Consider the following 19,273-nt stretch of genomic DNA (forward strand, 5'->3'; position numbering starts at 1 on the left):
GGGGGGGGCTGTCAGGGGGTGGGGAGTGGTTGGATGGGGCGTGGGAGTCCCAGGGGTCTGTCTGGGGGTGGGGGTGTGGATAAGGGTTGGGGCAGTCAGGAGACAAGAGACAGGGAGGCTTAGATAGGGGGTGGAGTCCTGGGGGGCAGTTAGGGGCAGGGGTCCCAGGAGGGGGCAGTCAGGGGACAAGGAACGGGGGGAGGGTTGGGGGTTCTGGGGGGGCGGGGCTCCTCCCGTCCTCTTTTTTTGCTTGCTGAAATATGGTAACCCTATCTTGTGCTAGGTGCTATACTTACACACAATAAGAGACCGTTGCTGCTCAGAAGAGTTTAGAGTCTAACCAGACAAAACAGACAAAAGGCGAAAGAAAAGGAATTGCTATTATGCCCCTTTTACAGATAAAGAAATGAGACAGAGACAGCATAAATGATTTGCTCACACTCACACAGAGAAGTTTTTCTAGAGCTTGGAACTGAACTCAAATCTCCTAAGTCCTAGCCCAAGATCTTTATATAACAAAGCCACCTTCCTCTCTTAGCCAGTGAAGTGTTAGTTATGCTCTTCTCGTGTCATCTTGGAGCAGATGGTGGGGTCAGTTGCAGAGCTGGTTGGGAATTTTTCAATAAAATATTTTTTCATCAAAGAATGTCAATTAGTTGAAACTGAAACTTTTAGTGGGAAAGAGTTGGTTTCAGTGAAGTTCTCAACTTGAAAATGTTTTTGAATAAAAACTTCAGGTTTTCAGAAAATGCCGTTTTGGCATTTTTGACATGAAAAAATCCAATTTTCCACTTTGAGACAACTCGTTGTTTTGAAATAAGCTAACAAAATTAAAATAAAACATTGCAAAAGTATTGAAATGTTTTGACCCGAACTTATTCTTTTGGAGGTGTGTTTTGTTTTGTTTTGTTTTTGTTAGAAAACATTTTTGAACTTTTGAATTTTTGTCCCAATTCAGGACAAATCTCAAGAAATCTTTGAGGAAGGGAAAATAGTTTCCCACCCACTTCTATTCAATTGTCATTTTCTCCAAATCCAGTTTCTCTTCCCTTAGCCTACACAAATTAAGAACAGCGAGGGAGGGAGAAGTTACATCTTCTGTTTGAAGAGATGGTGGCATCCATCCTTGGCAAGGGTGTCTCAAGCATGAATCACTGTAGGGTGCTGCACACCATACTTGGTATAGAGCAGCTGGGGACAGGAAAACTAGTAGCATGGATTGTCCTTATTTCTAGAATGAAATAATCTAGATTGAGCATTGTGAATAAGCCCTGAGAAAGTCATTGGTGGGTCTGCCACTCTTTAGGCAAAGCAGCAATAGGGCGTATTTAGCTGCAGAGAGCTCCCACCATTGTCCTAAATGTTTTGAAGCTCAAGATGATTATTCATCTTTTTAAAAAAGAGTTTAAGTACAGTTATTGCTATAGCTAAATCACTGAAGGCTTCCCCTGGACTGATCCCCTTCTCCAACTCTTTCACCCACATCTACAAAGTTCTGTGCCCTTTTCTTTGCCTTTTGTCTTCCAGTGCATTCACCAGGAGGGCAACAGGGAAGCTGATTTAGTTAGGTCTGCAGTATACGAAAGGTTCTGCTACAACTAGAGGATAAATGATACTGTCTCCATGGCTGTGGAGGAAACCAAATTAAACCCCATGGTCCCTGGCAGTCGACGGGCTGACGTAGGGCTCCATGTCACAGGTGATTTCTCAGGAGCAATTTGTGTAGCTAATTGCTGTCACCAATGTTTTTCCTATGCAAAGGGACAAATAAAGCAGCAGGAGCAAACACTGATGACAGCATTCAGCCCGGCTTTCAGACCACACTTCCCAGCAGATGGGATAAGAGTTAAGTCTCTCTCACTGTGGTCTTTGGTAGCTAATATGTTCCTAGCAGTTGAGTTACTGAATCTGGGAGCTACATTTAAACAATGTGAAAAAGCAGCATAAGCAATTTTCCCTATTCTAATACTGTGCAATCGTGCTAAAATGAGCCAACCATGTACGAGGGCAAGGAGACAACTGACTAGCCAGAGAGAGACCAGGAACCAGAGGCCTGGCTCTTTGAAAGAAATGGCTGATTTTGCTCTCCTAGCAAGCATAAGAAAACCTAGAAGGGAGTTGTGTAAGTGTGAGCCCACTTAACCCAGTGCATCAATAGGGACTTGAGAACTCTCTGTCCTTGAAGGGTGTTGGGAAACTGGGCAGTCAAGCATCAGTGGTAAGCAGAAATTGACTCACAGCATTAATCTTACCAAAATAAGTTAATGGTGTATTGACCATGGTAAAAGCCTAAATCAATGTCAGTTCTTAGTGGCGTGGTAGATCAATATGTCTTTTGATACTGATAAAAAACACAGGAGTCATGTATTCGCAGTAATATAAAGTTCTCCTCTGCAGCTCCTTCTGCATTGACTGGAGACAAGAATGGGAGTAAGTGGAAGGCCTCCTTGGAGATGATCAGGCACTGGGCAGAGAGGTGGTGGTTAGGTTTCTTATGGGCCATACTACTCTAGATTATAAAAAAATATATGTGCTTGACTCTATGTACATACACTGAGGTCATTGGCAGAGAGGTGGCTAAACATGAGGGGGAGAGAGGTGGGCGTAAACCCATCCACCCTTCCTCTTAAATAAATAAAAATCAGGACTGTCCTCTGAAAATCATGGGCAACTCTGAATGGTTTCGTTCTCCTCCACTGAACAAAGCTTGACTTTTTCTTGTGCAGCAAGAGCCAGCGTAGCTGCCACTCATTTATACAATGTTCAGTCTGTGCCCTGTTATTACCAGCAATTTTCATAGCAAGAATGCGGCACAGCTTTGAGAATCGAGTTTTTACATACAAGCTTGCGGTAGAGAGCTCGTTCATTGCTTCTTGGCATGTGGCACTAAACTGGTGGCTCTTGGTTTGGTTTTAGTGATTTCTTGGCAATGAAATGGAAGATATTTGGTTTTCTTTAAGAGCACTTAGTGTTCCTGCAAGATGCCGGAATGGCAGCTCTGACATATTCTTTTTGTCCTCCCAATAGGAACAGTACGCACAGCCGCCCTGCCAGTGGGCTTTACCCTGCGCTAAAGGTAGCGACTGAGAGGGGAAAGTCAATTTTCATGGACCATTCAGTACTTGGTCTCTCTGCTGATCTTGCCAATAACGGGGGAATTATAGCTGTAATGGGAAGTTCTTCATTAAGAGCCTGACGCAAAACCCATTGGAGTCAATGGGGGACTTTCCACTGACTTTGGCTCAGGCCCTCGGGAATGTACGAAGACTCCCAAATTCATTTTGCATTGGTGACCAAAGAACCAACCACTTCTGGTCAGGGGAAGGGTTGAACAAGTAGCCTAGACTTGAAAGGCTCCCTGTGCCGTTATCAATGGGATATTATATTTTTAAAAGGGGCTTTTTTAAGTTTATATGTATATATACACACACAAAGGCCATTGGTCTCCTGGAAATGGCCATTTTAGTGTGGGTCAAATTATTTTTGGCCCAAATCTGTTGAACAGTTTCCCATTCTGTGGCTCTTGATGCCTCAGAAGAAATAAAATAGAGAGATATACCTATCTCATAGAACTGGAAAGAACCCTGAAAGGTCATCGAGTCCAGCCCCCTGCCTTCACTAGCAGGACCAAGTACAGATTTTTGTACCAGAGCCCTAAGTGGCCGTGTAGTAGGATCGCGCCAGGGCTCTACCCTCCGGGACGGAGGGGCGCCACACCGGCTCACTGTAGCCCAGACAGTCAAAGCTCAGGTCCCTTTACGCAGGGGCTGAGCGGCCCACAGTTCAGGGAGCTCAGGCCCTTGGATGCAGGGGCTGAGCAGACAAGCAGTTAAGGAGCCCAGGGTCCTACACCTGAGCGTTGGGTGAGGGGGAAGCCTGCCACCCGTGAGCAGGGGTGGCACGGGGGAACGCAGGCCCACCCACTCCACTGCGTTCCAGCCCGGGGCCCTAGCAGCAGTTATTGCCGCTGCTAGTCAGTGGGGTATCCTGACCGAAACACACTGACATCAGTTCACAGGCCTCTGCAGCCTGACCGGGGTCGGCTACCCCCGGGCTACTTCCGTGTTCCCCCTCGGGGCCTACCTCGTTGGCGATGCCGGGTTCGGGCCAGTCCAGCAGCATCGGTTCCTCTGGTGCAGGGCTTGGGGGCTGGTCCGGCAGCTCTTCCCCAGGGTAGCTGGCACAGGGCAGGCTTGGCCAGTCCTCCTTGGGGTAGCGGGTCCAGGGCAGGCTTGGCCAGTCCTCCTCGGGGTACCTGGCTCGACCAGCGCGGCAGGGTAGCAGGCAGCTCGCGGCTGTCTCCCAAGCTGGAGCTCAGCCCGGGACGTCTGTTCTCTCTGCCGGCCTGGGCTCCACTGAACTCTGCCGGCGGGCTTTTATACTTCCAGGTCGGGGCCGTGACCTCGGAGGGGCGGGCCCCGGACCCGGTGGCTCGCCCACGCTGGGGTTAGAGGAGGCTCGGCCCTATCGGAGACGGAGGGGCGCCACACCGGCTCACTACAGGCCCCCTCAAGGATTGAACTCACAACCCTGGGTTTAGCAGGCAAATGCTCAAACCACTGAGCTAGCCTTCCCCCCTGTTTATAAACTGTGCTGCTCATATCTCACTTTGGTGACATTCTTGTTCATGTTGCCTGTCAGCTGATTAGGAGAGTTGAAGAGAAGCTCTTTCAGTGTGTGTGACAGGATGGTTTCCCTGGAAGCCCGTTGTAATTTTGTGTCTTCCTGAGTTTCCTCTGTTTAAGCTTTGGGCTCATCTGCTGGGGGTCTTGGGTGATTGCGGCTACTCTGAGAGCTGCCTGGAACTTTAGCTAATTGGTAATCATTTCATAAATTGCCACCTGGTTCCTATTAAGGAGCCTGATCCAACTCCTACTGAAGCCACTGGAAAGACTCCCACTGACTTTAATGAGAGTTGGGTTGGCCCTAAATCAGATGATGGTGAAGATGAGATATAAAACCACGTGAGCCTCTAATCTCTCTTCAGTGGAACCCACCAGCTTTGGTTTGCTTGAGTCTCAGTGAACCTCAGTGGCTGGTTTGCTTCTCATGGTTTTAATGATTTGAGGTTCCAAAACTCATCACGAAACTCGGAACAAAACAATGCAAACCCAAGTGAAGTGCATCGAATCCAAGAACACTGGGCTGTCTCCACCCCACCCGTGGCTCCCTAGCACCTCCCCACCTATAGACATTTTCAGGGAGCAGATGAAGGCCCCTGTGCCCATCTTCAATCACTGGAGCCATGCCGTCTCTGCATCTGCAGCGTTTGGGGCACTAGCCTGCCACTCCCCAAACCCCCAAGATATCTTCCTTGAATGAACTGTCCGTTCCAGGTCCCACTGCTGCCTCTCCACTTTCAATCTACCTCTTTCTTAGGCTTGAGATGTTCCCTGAGTGCCCTCATGGTAAGAAAGCCCCGGTTTCCTGGTTATCAGGCTGTGTTTTCTGGGATGTCTCAGGCCCAAGAATAGAATAAGTCAGTAACAAGAAGGCAGTAGCAAGTCCCAGTGGATTAACTGAGGCCCTGTTGCTAAAGGAAGAGTGAGTAGGCAGGCAGGCAGAAGTTTTACCCTGAGGATGTGGAGAGGAATGGGTCTACCTTGCCAATTCCAGCACCATCCAAACACTGTAGAGGAGAGGGTGGGACCCCAGGGAACCTAACTCCTGCCCCAAAGTCAGAACTATGTAGAGATGAAAAGCGGGTGAGTTCTATTTCGCTCTTTGTTATTCAGCTCCCTTAATCCTCAGCAAGTCTCCCCACAAACAGTTCTCTGCTAACAACCAACAGTCCAAAGGGAGACTAAAGGATAGCTGCATAGGCCCATGTTTTATAGCTGCTGTTGCCATGATCAAAGATAGCTTGCAGCCGGATGGGAAAATTAAATGTCAGCATTGGAATGCATGAAGGTCACTGGATTCCATTACTTAAGTAATGTATACAGATCCATTCTGACACATTCATTTGTTAACATGGACCACAAAGTTCAATGAGGAACTCAGGTGTAGACATGTAAATGGGAAAGACTTCTCCATGCAGAACCGATGGGACCTTCAGACCCTGTCATTCTACCTTTTTTTATTTCCCCCTTCTCCTTGCTTTACAGGACTGGCTGACTAAATTTGGCTACCTGCCTCCTCCAGGCCCTGTCACAGGACAACTGCAGACCCAGGAAGAGCTTGCAAAAGCCATCACAGCCATGCAGCAGTTTGGAGGCCTAGAAGCAACAGGGATACTAGGTCAGTCGAAAACAAGCACTTTCTTCTTCTGTTTCATTTTGATGATCAGCTGCAGAGATGTCTCTTAATAAGATTGGGGAGGGAGGTGCGTTCTCCTATACCACTGAGTCTGCAGAAGGATGACTGTGCCGGTCCCAGGAAGATCTAATGTGAGTGCAACAACGTACGGCCCAGTTTGCAGTTATAAGGAGTAATTACATGGCTCAGGTGCTTTGTTGCCTTGCATTTTCAACAACCTGAGGCGGGCAATTATTTCACTAGCCCATATGCCCATGGGGGTCTTATTGTGCTCAGAATAGCTCTTGATGTGTTTAAAAAAGGAGAGAAACCATCAGAACTGCTGGGTTGGTTGGGTTTTTTGAATCATTGATTACATCATCCAACTGAGGAAAAATAAGCTAATTAATCGCCCAGATTCATATATTGAACTATTCTATTGTTATCCTTCTTTTTGACAAAGAGGAGTGGGGGTGGAAAGATTGTTTCTAAAAGACCGACTCCCGGCTGTTCTTTTTGTCTTTTTCTCCTGCTCATTATACTGGTTTGCATTGAATTCTTTTTGAAGACCGCTAGGTTTTTTGGCTTTTCACTTTGCTAAGAAAGCCAGAGTTATTGTCAGGCTCTCAGCCATATTAATTTGCAGCTGCAGAAGGATGGGCTCATGGCTTAACCACAGGGTTTAGGGGTTTGGGATTCTATTCCTAGCGACTTTCTGTGTGACTGGAGGCAAGTCCTTAGCCTCTTTGCGCCTCGGTTTCCCTTTCAGTGACATTGGATTAATTAATGGTTGTGAAGTGAGAGCCTCAGAAGGAAGGAATTATAGAATTATGAAAGATTACTGTTGTTGTTGTTGATTAGACACTGAGCGCTCCTGTGTATCCTAGTGTTCCTCCGCCTCTTCGAGAAAAGTAGTTGCTCTAGTTAAAAACATAACAAGTCAATTATTTTCTTGCCTTATTTATTCCCACCCAAAGCAGTTCAGAGTCTTACCATAAGGTTCACCACACCTGAGCCCTCCAATAGACTTCTCCCTGAGCTCCAGGGATGGGATCTAGGAAACTGATCCAGCTCCTGTTGAAGTCAATGAAACGACTCCCTTGGAGGTCCGTGGGAGTTGGATCAGACCCCCGAAGTGCAAGTCTCTTCCTGGCCTGTTGGCCTCATGCACTGCTGTGGAGTTGTCCAACCCTTTGCAAGTCCAGGTTGGCTGAACCCCATTCTTGCAATGTTGGGACTGGGTCAAGTGCATTCCCCTCCCGACGGTTCAACCAGCCCCACGAGGAATTAGCCGTAGGTGAGCATCAAATGACTCCATGGTGAAGTTTGGTCGACATAAGCACACACAAGACCGGGTCTGGGATTTTCAAAGTCGGTTCTGCTTTTCTCTGAATCTGTTTGCTTGTCCCTAGCAAATCTTCTCAGTTGTTTTCATTTTAAAAAGGAGGGGGGAAGTATCATCGTAACCCTCCTAAAGTCTCTTTGTCTCTCCCTGCCTGGACACAGTTCTTACGCATAGAAACAACCTGCTGTGGTGAGGTCAGTTTGCTTTCACTGCCTTTATTTAGGAGAGAGTTAGCGAGAACCTGCTAATTAGCAGGCTCTCCTCCTTTGCCAAGTCCAGACTGTGGCTTGGCAGCTCTCAGCAAGTCCTTCTCTGAGCAGCTGCTTCCCATGTCCCAGCTCTCCGTCCACGTTTCTTATCAGCTCATCACTGAGATGCTTGCTTTCCATTTTTAATTAAATACATGAAATTATCTTTCTTTCACGTCTTATCAGAAACACCGAGAGGCCGAGGAGCAAGGTGGATTTCTTGGTTTGGGGTTTTTGTGTGTGTGTGAAATTATGAGCATAGTTTAAAATGGCCTTCACAGTCTTTTCCTTGTGAATTGGGGGTTTGTGTTTTGGGAATTTTGTTTTAAATAAAAATATTTAATTTCCCTTTTTTTAGAATAAAAGTGTAAGGCCAGATCTGTAAATTGTTGCGTCCACAGAGTCCTGCTGGTTGTGGAGCCAGCCCCTGACAATTTTATTCCATTCCTAATAAAGAAACTTACTCATGAAGAAAAGAATATTAATATGTTGCAAATCAATTTCCAGTCTAACACGACTATGGTATATTTGTATGCAAATACTATCCTGCTTTGCCAGGAGAGTGGTGGGAATCCAGATAAAAGAAGAGACTAAGGGCATGTCTACACAAGGCAGCAATGTGCTCTAGGGTGGTGTGATTTCTAAAATGCACTGAAGTGTTGCGCACTAACCGGTCCACGTAGACCGCGCAGGTGTAAACTAAAAGTTCCCTGATGCACTTTAACGTAGAATACTGGGAAGAAATGTGCTGTCATCATTCTACCATGGTGCCATTTGCCAAAGGGCGTGCATTATGAACAGGGCACCAGGGACGACAAGGCTCTTGGTTTCCTATTTCCCATCTTTTAAAATAGTACAAAGCCAGTGTTAAGGCCAGGCCTAACCCATGCATTCAAAGAGGCTTCCCATTCCCGATACTTTCTTGTACCTTGCTTGCTAACTGCCTTGCTTCCCCCACCCCCCATAGGTGATTCTTGGGACAAATAAACCGGCCCTGCAACCGCATTTTTGCTCCAGTTGTGTCATTTTGGAAAATGAGACTTTGTCCTTATTTTGGGACTTGTTAATGATTACTGCTATCCTGTTTTGGGGGGCAGGGGTTTAATAGCCATAGCATAATAGCAATGCAATCCGCTCCATGATCGGGAATGTTCAGTGTCAGCACACACAACTATTCCAGCGTGTGCGTGTGTGGAGGTGGGGCATGGCCTCAGCTGCATAGCTGTTCCTAATCAACGATGAAGAGCCTTGTTAATATCAGCAATCCCCCTGCGAGACACATCCCCTCGTCCCTGCTGCCAGGCCACGTACGGCATCGGATCGATTGGTGGTGGGGTAGAAAATGGCACCCAGTGCGCCGTAGAAGATCTAGAAGAAGAGTCATCAGTGCTATTTTCCCCATATAGTTTCTTTAGGCAAGGGAGATATTTCCCACTCCCTAACCCAGCCCTGGTTGCTGGGCACTTCCAATCGTGTTAAAAGTTACAGTCCGGATCAATACAGTTTTAAAAGCCTACGGCTCTGTCGACAGCCCTGTGGTGAGCAGAGTGAATGCCAGTACTGATGAGATGGAAGAGCATTCCCTTCTAGGTCAGGGAGAGATTGAAATGGCCGCAGGCGTGTTTTAAGGGGAACATTATCACTGCTGCATTGCCATCATTTGTCCGATAAGCCCACCGCATTGCACGAAATGCACAAGGTGTCTGTAAGGCTCATTCCCTCCCTCCCCTGTGCTCCCCTCAGTGTCGTAAGGAAAGGAAATTAATATTTTTACCACCCGGTTTCACCCTCTGAAAGTGGAGACGTTAGACCAATTTCCATCACAGTATTTCAAGGCGCTTTCTTTTTGTGTGTGTTCTTCTTTGAAATCTAGATGAAGCTACACTGGAATTAATGAAGACACCTCGTTGCTCTCTACCTGATCTTGCTGAGTCAGAGACCAGAAAGAAGCGGCACACTCAGGCCGTGACAAAGTGGAATAAAAGGAACTTATCTTGGAGGTAGGCATTCATCTTTCACTATTTCAGTGTCACAACGAGGAATCGATCATAGACAGAGCTGAGTTAAATCAGGCTGGCAATGAGGTGGAACGTGGCTGTGTTAAAATGTGTTCTTTCACGCTCCCAGACCCCATCAAGCCAGGTTATTAAACTATTCTTCGCACCTGCCCTAGTTGCAGTCTCGATTCCCAGTCCTACAGCAAACTGCAATAGCAAACCCATATCTGATAGATCTGACGCAGGGAAGTAGCTGGGTTTCTTTAGCCAAGTTGCAGCGGTTGGGAGCTTATTTGTCTTGAATGCTTTGGGTTCCCGGCTTCCCTTTGTCAGACTCCAGCAGGTTTGGACCCGCGTGGATTCTCCTCCTGGTTGAGAGAGGAGGATGTATGAGTCTTTTTTGGACCCACAGATGATCTTTTCCCCCACCCCTTTCTCTCCCTTCCTTAAAAACCATGTGTAACCCACAGTCACTCAGTGTGGCATTGTGTCTCCCTCGAGAGGTTGAGGAGCCTGCTACGGCCTTTGTTAATGGAGTCTTTTAGCTGAGGCAGCGTTTAGATCCAGAAGTCCCGGGTTCGAGCTTTGCTGTTGATAACCCACCCTGGGGGTGTGATATTACATCTATGGGATGCTCTTTACCTGTCTCCCCCGGTGGAGATTGGAAGCCTTTTGGGAACCATGGATGATTTCTTTCGCTTTCCTTCCCTACCCACCTCCTATTCTCTCTCCCCCACAAAGACTATGGATCGTGCTGACTATTCTTCAAACCACGACCAAAGAGAGCTGGATGCTGCTTTCCCTGCTCATTGACTTGCCTGTAAGGGGTTGCTGCAGTGTCAAACTAGCTGATCCTGCTATCCCAGAAACACGAGCTCGCAGCTTGTCGAGAACTCCCTGTTAATTAGGTCCAAGCTGAAAGGCACCAAGCCAGATGTAAACGTTGAGTCCACACGTATTAGTGTAACCACTAGCTTTCTGGAGGAAGCCCATTCAGTAATACTGTACCTTGACCCAGCTAGTGCAGTTGACAGGCGTTGAAACGGTGACATTAGGTGGAAAATTGCTTTATTTTTCAGCATTATCCAATGGGGATCTTATTTTGAGGGGTGGTCTAAATAACTAGCATTTAGCTGTTAATTTCAGCATAAAAAGCTCGTGGAGAGATTCTAAGAATGGGACCCTAAGGTGTTGCTATTAATTAATTCTTAGGCCTTGGCTAACCTCACGGATTCACAGCGCTGCGACGGCAGCGCTGTGAAGTGCGAGTGTAGTCGTGCCGCCAGCGCTGCAAGAGCTCTCTCGCAGCGCTGCAAGTACTCCACCTTTCTGAGGGGAATAGCTTGCAGTGCTGCGAGCGAGCGTGCAGCGCTGCAGGCGCTGATTACACTCGCGCTTTACAGCGCTGCACTTGCTGCGCTTAAGGGGGGTGTTTTTTCACACCCCTGAGCGCAGCAAGTGCAGCGCTGTGAATTGCCAGTGTAGCCAAGGCCTTAGTGATCAAGAGAAGACCAGTGGGTAGAAGAGTGACCTCTTCTGGCTACCCAATATAAGAGCCCAGAATCATTTGAGACCTGTCTGCTTAAGAGACTCCCTTACCCCTTAGCAGTTAAGATGAGTGACTGGGGTTCTCTTGATGTCTGTTCCAGAGAAAGAAATTCTCTTTGGGATGAATCAGTGGCGCTTTCTGTCTCTGACATTCTGCCAGACTCTCAGGGCCAGACCCTCAGCTGGTGTAAATTATGGCGCTCAGGGCCAGCTCCAGCTTTTTTTGCCGCCCCAACTGGTGAAGAGAAAAAAAATAATAAAAATAAAGCCGCGATCAGCGGCTGCTCTACCGCGCCGCTTCATTCTTCCGTGGCAATTCGGCAGCCGGTCCTTCCCTCCAAGAGGGACTGAGGGACCTGCCGCCAAAGATCCGGATGTGCCGCCCCTTTCCATTGGCCGCCCCAAGCACCTGCTTCCTGCGCTGGTGCCTGGAGCCGGCCCTGATGGAGCTACACCAAAGACTCTGACTCTGTTTGGTGACCTTCATGGCATCTACCAAAGCATCTTGGTACTGTGAGTCACTAGCACCAGGTTAGGGTGGGGAATGTAGAGAGGTAGTGGGCCTAAGCCAACCATTCAGTTGACTTGACCTGTCTGGCACGTGTCCATTTCAAATTCATTATGAGGTTTTGTGATGCATCCTCAAAGGAGTCCATAAAACGGCGTCACTGGGTTTGTGTCTTGAAATGGTTTAATGTTGGTGGTATAAAACTCCCATCTCCTGACAACTGGGTTAGACTTTTTCGCCACCTTCTGCTCCTTTCCAGTGGTCTGACTTGTGTTCAACGGGGCTGTGTTTTATATTTGGAGGTTATCTAAGCATGGGAGAAGCTATGGCCACACAGGAATGATTATATGGTATTTATGCCCAACACTCAAGCCTGGCATTAAAATTTACCAGCCCAGGCATAAAATTCACTTGCTTTTACCATGATGATTGAGAATAATGAAAAAATGCTCATGCATCCGAAGAAATGGTGAGGCAGGATAAACAAGCCCGTGGGAGTTGTGCGAGGCTGCCCCACGGCGGGGCCTTTGGACTCCCCAGAAAGGGGCATCTGATATATTTTGTGATGATGGAAAAGCAAAGACATCAGGTTTAAAATGTGGAAACAAGATTTGAAGGTGATGCCGGTAAATCATGTCTCTCTGTGATTTATTCTCTGGTCCCTCCCCAGGTGCCTCTGTGCAGCCAAACCCAAGCAGATAGAGGTCTCAGAATAGTGGGATAGGTGCTGCATACAATTGTAGGTCCATACATATGCGTCCTTCCAAGATATAGCCCACATGGTAAATTTCCAGCAGAATAAGACACACAACTCACCCTATTTTCAACAAGCTTTTGGCTGGAAAATGTAACCTCACATAGTTACCAAGACACTCAGAAAGTGAATTGCGCTCAAGCTGGGAATGAAATAAGTTTTGGGGATTTATTTCTGATTTTTTTCTGTTGAAATGACTTGAAAAACAATATTAACTGGAGCCCTACTTCCCACGGGGTAGCTCGTGTGGATCGGGCAGGGGAACTGGGGGTTGGTCTGTGGGGTAACAGTGCCCTCTGCTGGTGCTAGCCAAAGTTAATTCAAATGTCAATATGGCACAAGAGAGGGTTCATCATAACTGATAGAAATTAGAGAAAGGAACAGCGTGTGTTATCATCTGCTGCCAGTTTCCTGAAGGATATTCCCCCCTGATTTTCAGCCTAAATGTCCCCTTGTTTAATATCATTTTATTACTTTCAGTTATACCTTATTGAAGGACAACTCATATAGGGAGTTTCCATAAGGAACTGCGATTGTTGCACTCTTCCCATAATGCGTTACATTTCTATTGCACTTTGCACCGGTGCTGCACAATGAGTTAGTGATCAGTGATGAAAGGACTTGTGCTAACTTAGAGGGACTATATGGGCCCAAAGAGTTCAAGGTGTTAACATGACTCTGTTACTGTCTAGCACTGAGCAGGGTGAACCAAGGTTTGAGGTCTGGTATACGCAGACCGTGGCCTGCTTAGTACCATGGCAAGCACACTGCTAAAGTTTGGAGATTTATGGATTGGGATACATGAAAGAAAAGGAGCTAAAGCAAGTTTTAAAGTCCTTTAAAACTGAAATGGAATGATTATATAAAACAAACTTAACCAAAACCTATCAACGTTCTTTTTTAAAAAGTTAGTCTTTTATTGGACAACCTTTCTTGGGGGGAGGGGAGAGAGAAAGGGGCTAGTTTTGTTGCTTAGTTCTGAGATGTGAAGGATGGTGTCATGACCCATGGGGGGGTCTCAAACCCAGGCCCATAAGGCTGCTGAGAGCAGCCCCACTCCAACACTCCACCAAGCAGGCTGCTGAGATTAACGTACCTCAGATACACGAAACCCAGCCCCAGTGGAAGGCTCTGCCCCGAGGTTTGATTGGCAGAGTTCCAGAGTGGCTGATTGGCCCACTGGCCCTACTTAATCCAACAGCAGGCACAAGAAACCGAACTGGGCTCCACCATGCTGTGGACTGTGTGTGTCCTTGGCTTGATGTCCTGGCCTCTGACCCATGGTTCCCAACCTCCAGTTTGTCATCTGCCTCTGGTTCCTCCCTGGTGGTTCTGATCTCATGTTTGTCTGCTGCTTCTGACCTGGTATCCTGACCCCGCCGACTCTTGACTCCTGTCTTGCAGCCTCTGGTTCTGACAACTAGGTCTGGCTACCCACCATCCAGCCGTGACAGATGGTCACTTTCTCTGCTTTTGACAAACAGAAAAGTGTGAGAGGAAAAGAGACAGGATAGTAAAGATGGAGAAATATGGTTTTTGTTGATATTCTTGAGGTTCTGGGTTGCCAGTTCAGCTGCAACAGCAGTTGCTCTGGGTTCTGGCTCATCTCCCAGTCTGGGATCTGGGACATCCTCTGACTGGGCTGGTCTCTCTCAGGCTGAGCAGAGCTGCATGGACTGTCCTGTCTCCTTGTGCTGGTGTGGTAAGCCGAAACAAGAGAGAGACAGAGAGAGACACATCATAGGAGGAAAAATAGTGGGGCAGAAAGGAACACGCAAGGGAAGGGGAGACAGAGCAGGATCTTGTGTGTCTCTGGCTGGAGTCTTTGCTTGTGCGATGGTGATGGTCAAGTGTCCCTGCTGAGGTCTGGGCTTCATGATAATGCAATGATTTCCAGGGGCAAACGGCAAAGTCCCTGAAGTGGTGTGGAGGCCTGACAGCCTTCCTCCTCCTCCAGAAATCCCAGTCAGTCCGTGGCCCCCCACTGAAAAAGAGGTGATGAGCGGAATAGTCCATCCTCTCATTATTTGGCCTACCTAGAAGATGTAATTTTCAACGCACCAGTTTTGGTTCATTGATTTCCAACCCTATGCTTGTCTTCATAGATTCCAAGGCCAGAGGAGATCATTGTGAACATCTGCTCTGAGCAGAATGTTCTTCCTTTGTTTCCTGGGCATGATTGTCACACAGTCTGTCAGTTATGTCAGTAGGTCTTTTTGTTTGGACTAATTCTGTTTTTCTGTCTCCCTTTTGCACCTTCTTCCTTCAGCATTTATTGTGATGTGTTATTGGAACATTTTGCAAACTTTTATTCACTTTCCCACAGTTGAGCTCACAATTAGGGTAAATTTGTAGACCTAGTTCTTATAAGAGGACTCTGAAATCTTCGACCCTGGTTATAATGCTGTGCACTTTGACAGCATCTTGTGACACTTCACAAGTATCCATTAATTAATCGTCAAACACTCCTGTGAGGCAGGCATTATTATCCCTATTAAACAGATGGGGAGACTGAGTCATGGACAGGGAACTGACTTGACCAAAGTGGCACGGCTGGGAATCGAATCCAGGCATCCTGACTCTTGAACTCCCTGCTCAGCTGTGACCTGGCTTCCCTCTGGGTGTCAGTGATGACAAAACCATAGTGTGAAAAGTTAATAAATTATGTGTAGCTCTGATTTTTATCCTCCTGTAAATACATAATCTCCCCCTCCTATTAGCAGACTGCTATCCCAGGCGGTGCAATTCTGAGGGAATGTTGCACTTTTGGACTAATTAAAAGTTATTTTTTAAATTCAGTTTTAAATATCTTAAAATAGTTCTCCATGTCCACTGAAAGAAGGACAAGAAGCAATGGGCTTCACCTGCAGCAAGGGAGATTTAGGTTAGATATGAGGAAAAACTTTCTAACTACAAGGGTAGTTAACATCTGGAATAGGGTTGTGGAATCCACATCACTGGAGATTTTTAAGAACAGGTCGGACAAACACCAGTCAGGGGTGGTCTAATTTTGGTTGGTCCTGCCTCAGTGCAGGGGGCTGGATTTGATGGCCTCTTGAAGTCCCTTCCAGCCCTGCATTTCTGTGATTCTGCTCAGCTTTGGCTTCCTGTTCCAGGGGGACACCCAAGGAGAGCAATAATCACCCAGAAACACACTCTCTCTTGCTTCTTCCTCTTTAAATACAGGGCACCTGACAGCAAAGAAAAGCCGTCAAAGCCCAGATCTATACATTTACCAGGCTTTAGCCCACAGTAGCCGAAATGTCACCCCTACGCTGAACTCGTCCGATTTACTTAAGGAGAAGTCCCAGGCTCTGCATCATCAAAGCGTTGCAATCAGGATGCCTCTGACCAGAGCTATGACATCTATAGGAAAGCAGGGGACACATCACAGTGAAAAAAAGGCAAAGAGCCCCCGTGGGAACCCTGAGTCTGTGCCTAATGAAACATCTTCGGAAGGGCTGGGTTAGGCTCGGATCACTTTCTGTTCAAACAGAAGCTGAAAGAGGCGGCGCTTGTGGGCTGCTTCTTCTGAGAGATGATTGAACTGGTGGAAATAATCAAAGCCCCCAGCCTTCAAGCTGCTCCGTGGTGCTCTGCACAGGGGCAAGGGCTAAGCTGTGGGGAACAGCCTGTCTAATCCGTGCTAAATGTATGAAAAGAGACAGTTTTACCGGGATTTGGGAATAGCCCGCAGCATGTTATTTAGGGGAGAGGGCTGGGGGAACAGACTGTTCACTCTTAAAATTAGAAATGAAATAGGATTCTCATCTTCAAGATATCGCCATGACCTTTCACCTCTAACGGTGTCTGCCCCAGTTGCTACTAGCCAATGATAGTTAAGTCTGAGACATGTGGAGACCCATAGTTCAGTATTCTTTGCATGCAATTGAATGCACACACAACAGGGTGCATAGTCTGCACAGGCCTCACCCAGTTGCACGTGCAGATGGCCATTTAGGCTTATAACTGGTGACTTGCATGCACCGAACAGAGATGAGGGGTGGAAAGCTAGCTGAGAGAAATGACTTTCCGGGAGAGGTGTGAAAGGAGGAGAGAGAGGAAGCTCATTGCATGAAGAGGCTATTCCAGAAACAGGGGGCAACCTAAAACATCATAGAATTGCCCAGGAAGCAGGACATAAAGGGGAAGGAAGAGAATGGGGCAGGAGATGGGGAGGAGGGAAGCAACATCATCCAATGGGAAATAGAACAAGTTTGAGAGAGACTGGAACCCGGAGCAGGGCTGGCCCGGCAGGTTCTTTAGCAGTTTGATGCAGCAGTAAAAGAAAGAGAAGCAGGCACTGGAAGTAAACAAGGCGGAGTCTGCCAGGAATAAGCCCCGCCCCCACTGTCTCTCTCACACACTGCCCACCAGCTCACGTCTCCATCAATAGCAGTTGTTCCCTCTCTTCTTTTCTCTCTAAACGTGCTGGTCTCCTTTAACGCACTTAATTCAAAATCTCGTCTTTGCTGGGCCACGGTGTTCAAGGCAGCAGGGCCAGAGGCACAATTGAAGGAAGCCGCTACAAGCCCAGCAGCACAGTCCATTAATGTGCTACTTGCTCTCCTGAGTCTTCCGTGTTTTCTCCTCCTGGCTTTGTTGGCCGAGTTTGGAGCAAGCGCTGAACAGCTGCAGATTTCGCTGCAGCAGCAGTGTGGCACTCTCCAAGGGACGTGCAGATGCGTAAGCCAGCTGCTCTGTAGTACCAAATAGAAAGGTGAGGCAGATGCCAGCAAGCTGGAGTGAGTTCTCCGAGGCTGCAGTGCTTTATAGACCTCACACGCCACGGGTAGCACCTGCACAGCCTGTCGCTGCACTGTATGAACCCCGTGGAGCAGAGAGTAAGTGTCTCACATGGATGGGACTTCTGCTGCAGGTGCTATAACTTACAAGGAGAAAGACCAGCTTCTGTGGCATGCTTGTCTGCTCTGTGAGATAGCAGTGAGTGAATGCTGGGACAAGGTTTGTAAAGAGCTGTAGTTCAAGTACAAACCCAAATCTCTCTTGGTTTCATCCAGCACAGCTCCTCCTTTCTCAGAATGAATCCAGGATGGCTTCCTGGGAAACAGTCGGTGACGTTTTATTTTACCAGCATCTTTTCCCTAGAATAAGCTATCTCCCGTGCTGCTGCTCATTCTGGAGCCGGAGGATGCCTTCTGGTCATCTATTTGTATTAAAAACAAAATAACAAAAGTGACACAGGGATGGTGCGAGGCTGAAATCACTAACCTTTGTGAAGGGCTGTGAGATCCTTGGTTGAAAAGTGCTATGGAAGCACAAAATATTGATAGCAGTAGTTTGCAGCACTGTTGTGAAATATATTGTGTTTACCTCTCTGTACGCAGATTGCCCAGCCAACGACCAGGTAGAACACAGTGGAATGAATGTGGCTTGTTGTGCTGCTATTGCTAAGATCCAGAACTACTGGGGCATTGTACGCGCTACCGAGCATGACCTCTGAGCAGCTGGGAAAGAGTCATTTTCTAGTCTTAGACTATGAGCATAGACATTCTCAATTTACAAAAAACAAACCACCCCCCCGAATCAATGCTTGTTTATCAGGCAATCCATAGTCTGTTATGTTTGGTGATTATCAACATTGAATTTATTTCTCTCTAGCTTTGGAGTTGCCCAACATGAAGGAGTGTTTCATTAAACCGGAATTGATTTTTCATATTGCACTAATATTCTTTCCCTTTCGCCTTCACATGAAAAAAAGAACCCAGACACCAAAATAATGATTAGAATGGACACCTCCTGAGCTCAGGCAGAAATGTGTCAGTCGCATTTGGATCTGTTTATTAACTGACTCAGAGACAGACTGACTAAGGGACGGACTGGCTGTGGTGATTTGTAACGGGCTGTGGCGCTCTTCAGCTGTAGGTCGCTGGTTCAATTCTTGTCCATGCTACTAGCCCTTGGCAGTCTTTAGACTGAGAGGACTGTCTGGTGACCCTTGTGAAATGAGTTAGTCGTGTCAGGCTGGCTCCAAGTGGACGTGTCTGCAGCGCACTGGCTGCCACCATAGCAAATTGGTCTGAACTGGCAGTATTGTCAGAGACGTGAGAAATGCAGCATAGCCAAGGCCTTTAAAAGTGATTAGTGATTTGGGGCGCCCAACTTGACACACCCTAAAGAAGCCTGATTGTGCCACAGTGCTGAGTACCCAACCTCTGAAAATCAGGCCCTTTCATGTGTCTCAAGTGAGGCATCCCCAAACCCCTGGTCGCGTCCGAAAATCTTGGTCACTGGGAGTTGAACAACCCTCCTGTCCCTGTCGGTGCACATACCTTGTCATCCTGGAGGCATGTGGGCTGCAGATGGAAGCGGCTACAGCCCCTCTGCAATGACTTCACCAATCTAGCTTCCTCATCTTACATGGTCCTTGGATCATTATCTCTAATCTCTCCCCCGCCCCATTACCCATCTCTAAGAAGGGAAGGAGATAGCTCAGAGCCTGTTCATAGTTATTCAGTTGAATCAACAACTAGTGAATAAATGCAGATGACCATGACTGTAAGAGCTTGTCTACACTGCCTAGCCTGGGGTGGTGAAGCTGTGCCAGCAGTGCCCCCTAGTGGAGATCCTGCATAAGCTGGCAGAGAGAGCTCTTCTGCCAGCATGGCTATACCG

At 47.4% G+C, this 19,273-nt stretch overlaps 1 protein-coding gene across 1 annotated transcript in view; it reads left to right on the forward strand.

The window, feature by feature from the left end:
- Window positions 1–19,273, forward strand: part of MMP17 (matrix metallopeptidase 17) — a 116,225-nt gene that overhangs the window by 72,829 nt on the left and 24,123 nt on the right. Inside the window, exons 2-3 of the mRNA XM_034791491.1 lie at window positions 6,108–6,240; window positions 9,704–9,830. Of these exons, the coding sequence (XP_034647382.1) occupies window positions 6,108–6,240; window positions 9,704–9,830 (260 nt within the window). The remainder of the gene's footprint in view (window positions 1–6,107; window positions 6,241–9,703; window positions 9,831–19,273) is intronic.

This window comes from Trachemys scripta, chromosome 15 (genome assembly GCF_013100865.1).
Source record: "Trachemys scripta elegans isolate TJP31775 chromosome 15, CAS_Tse_1.0, whole genome shotgun sequence".
In the NCBI taxonomy this organism is placed as follows: domain Eukaryota; kingdom Metazoa; phylum Chordata; order Testudines; family Emydidae; genus Trachemys; species Trachemys scripta.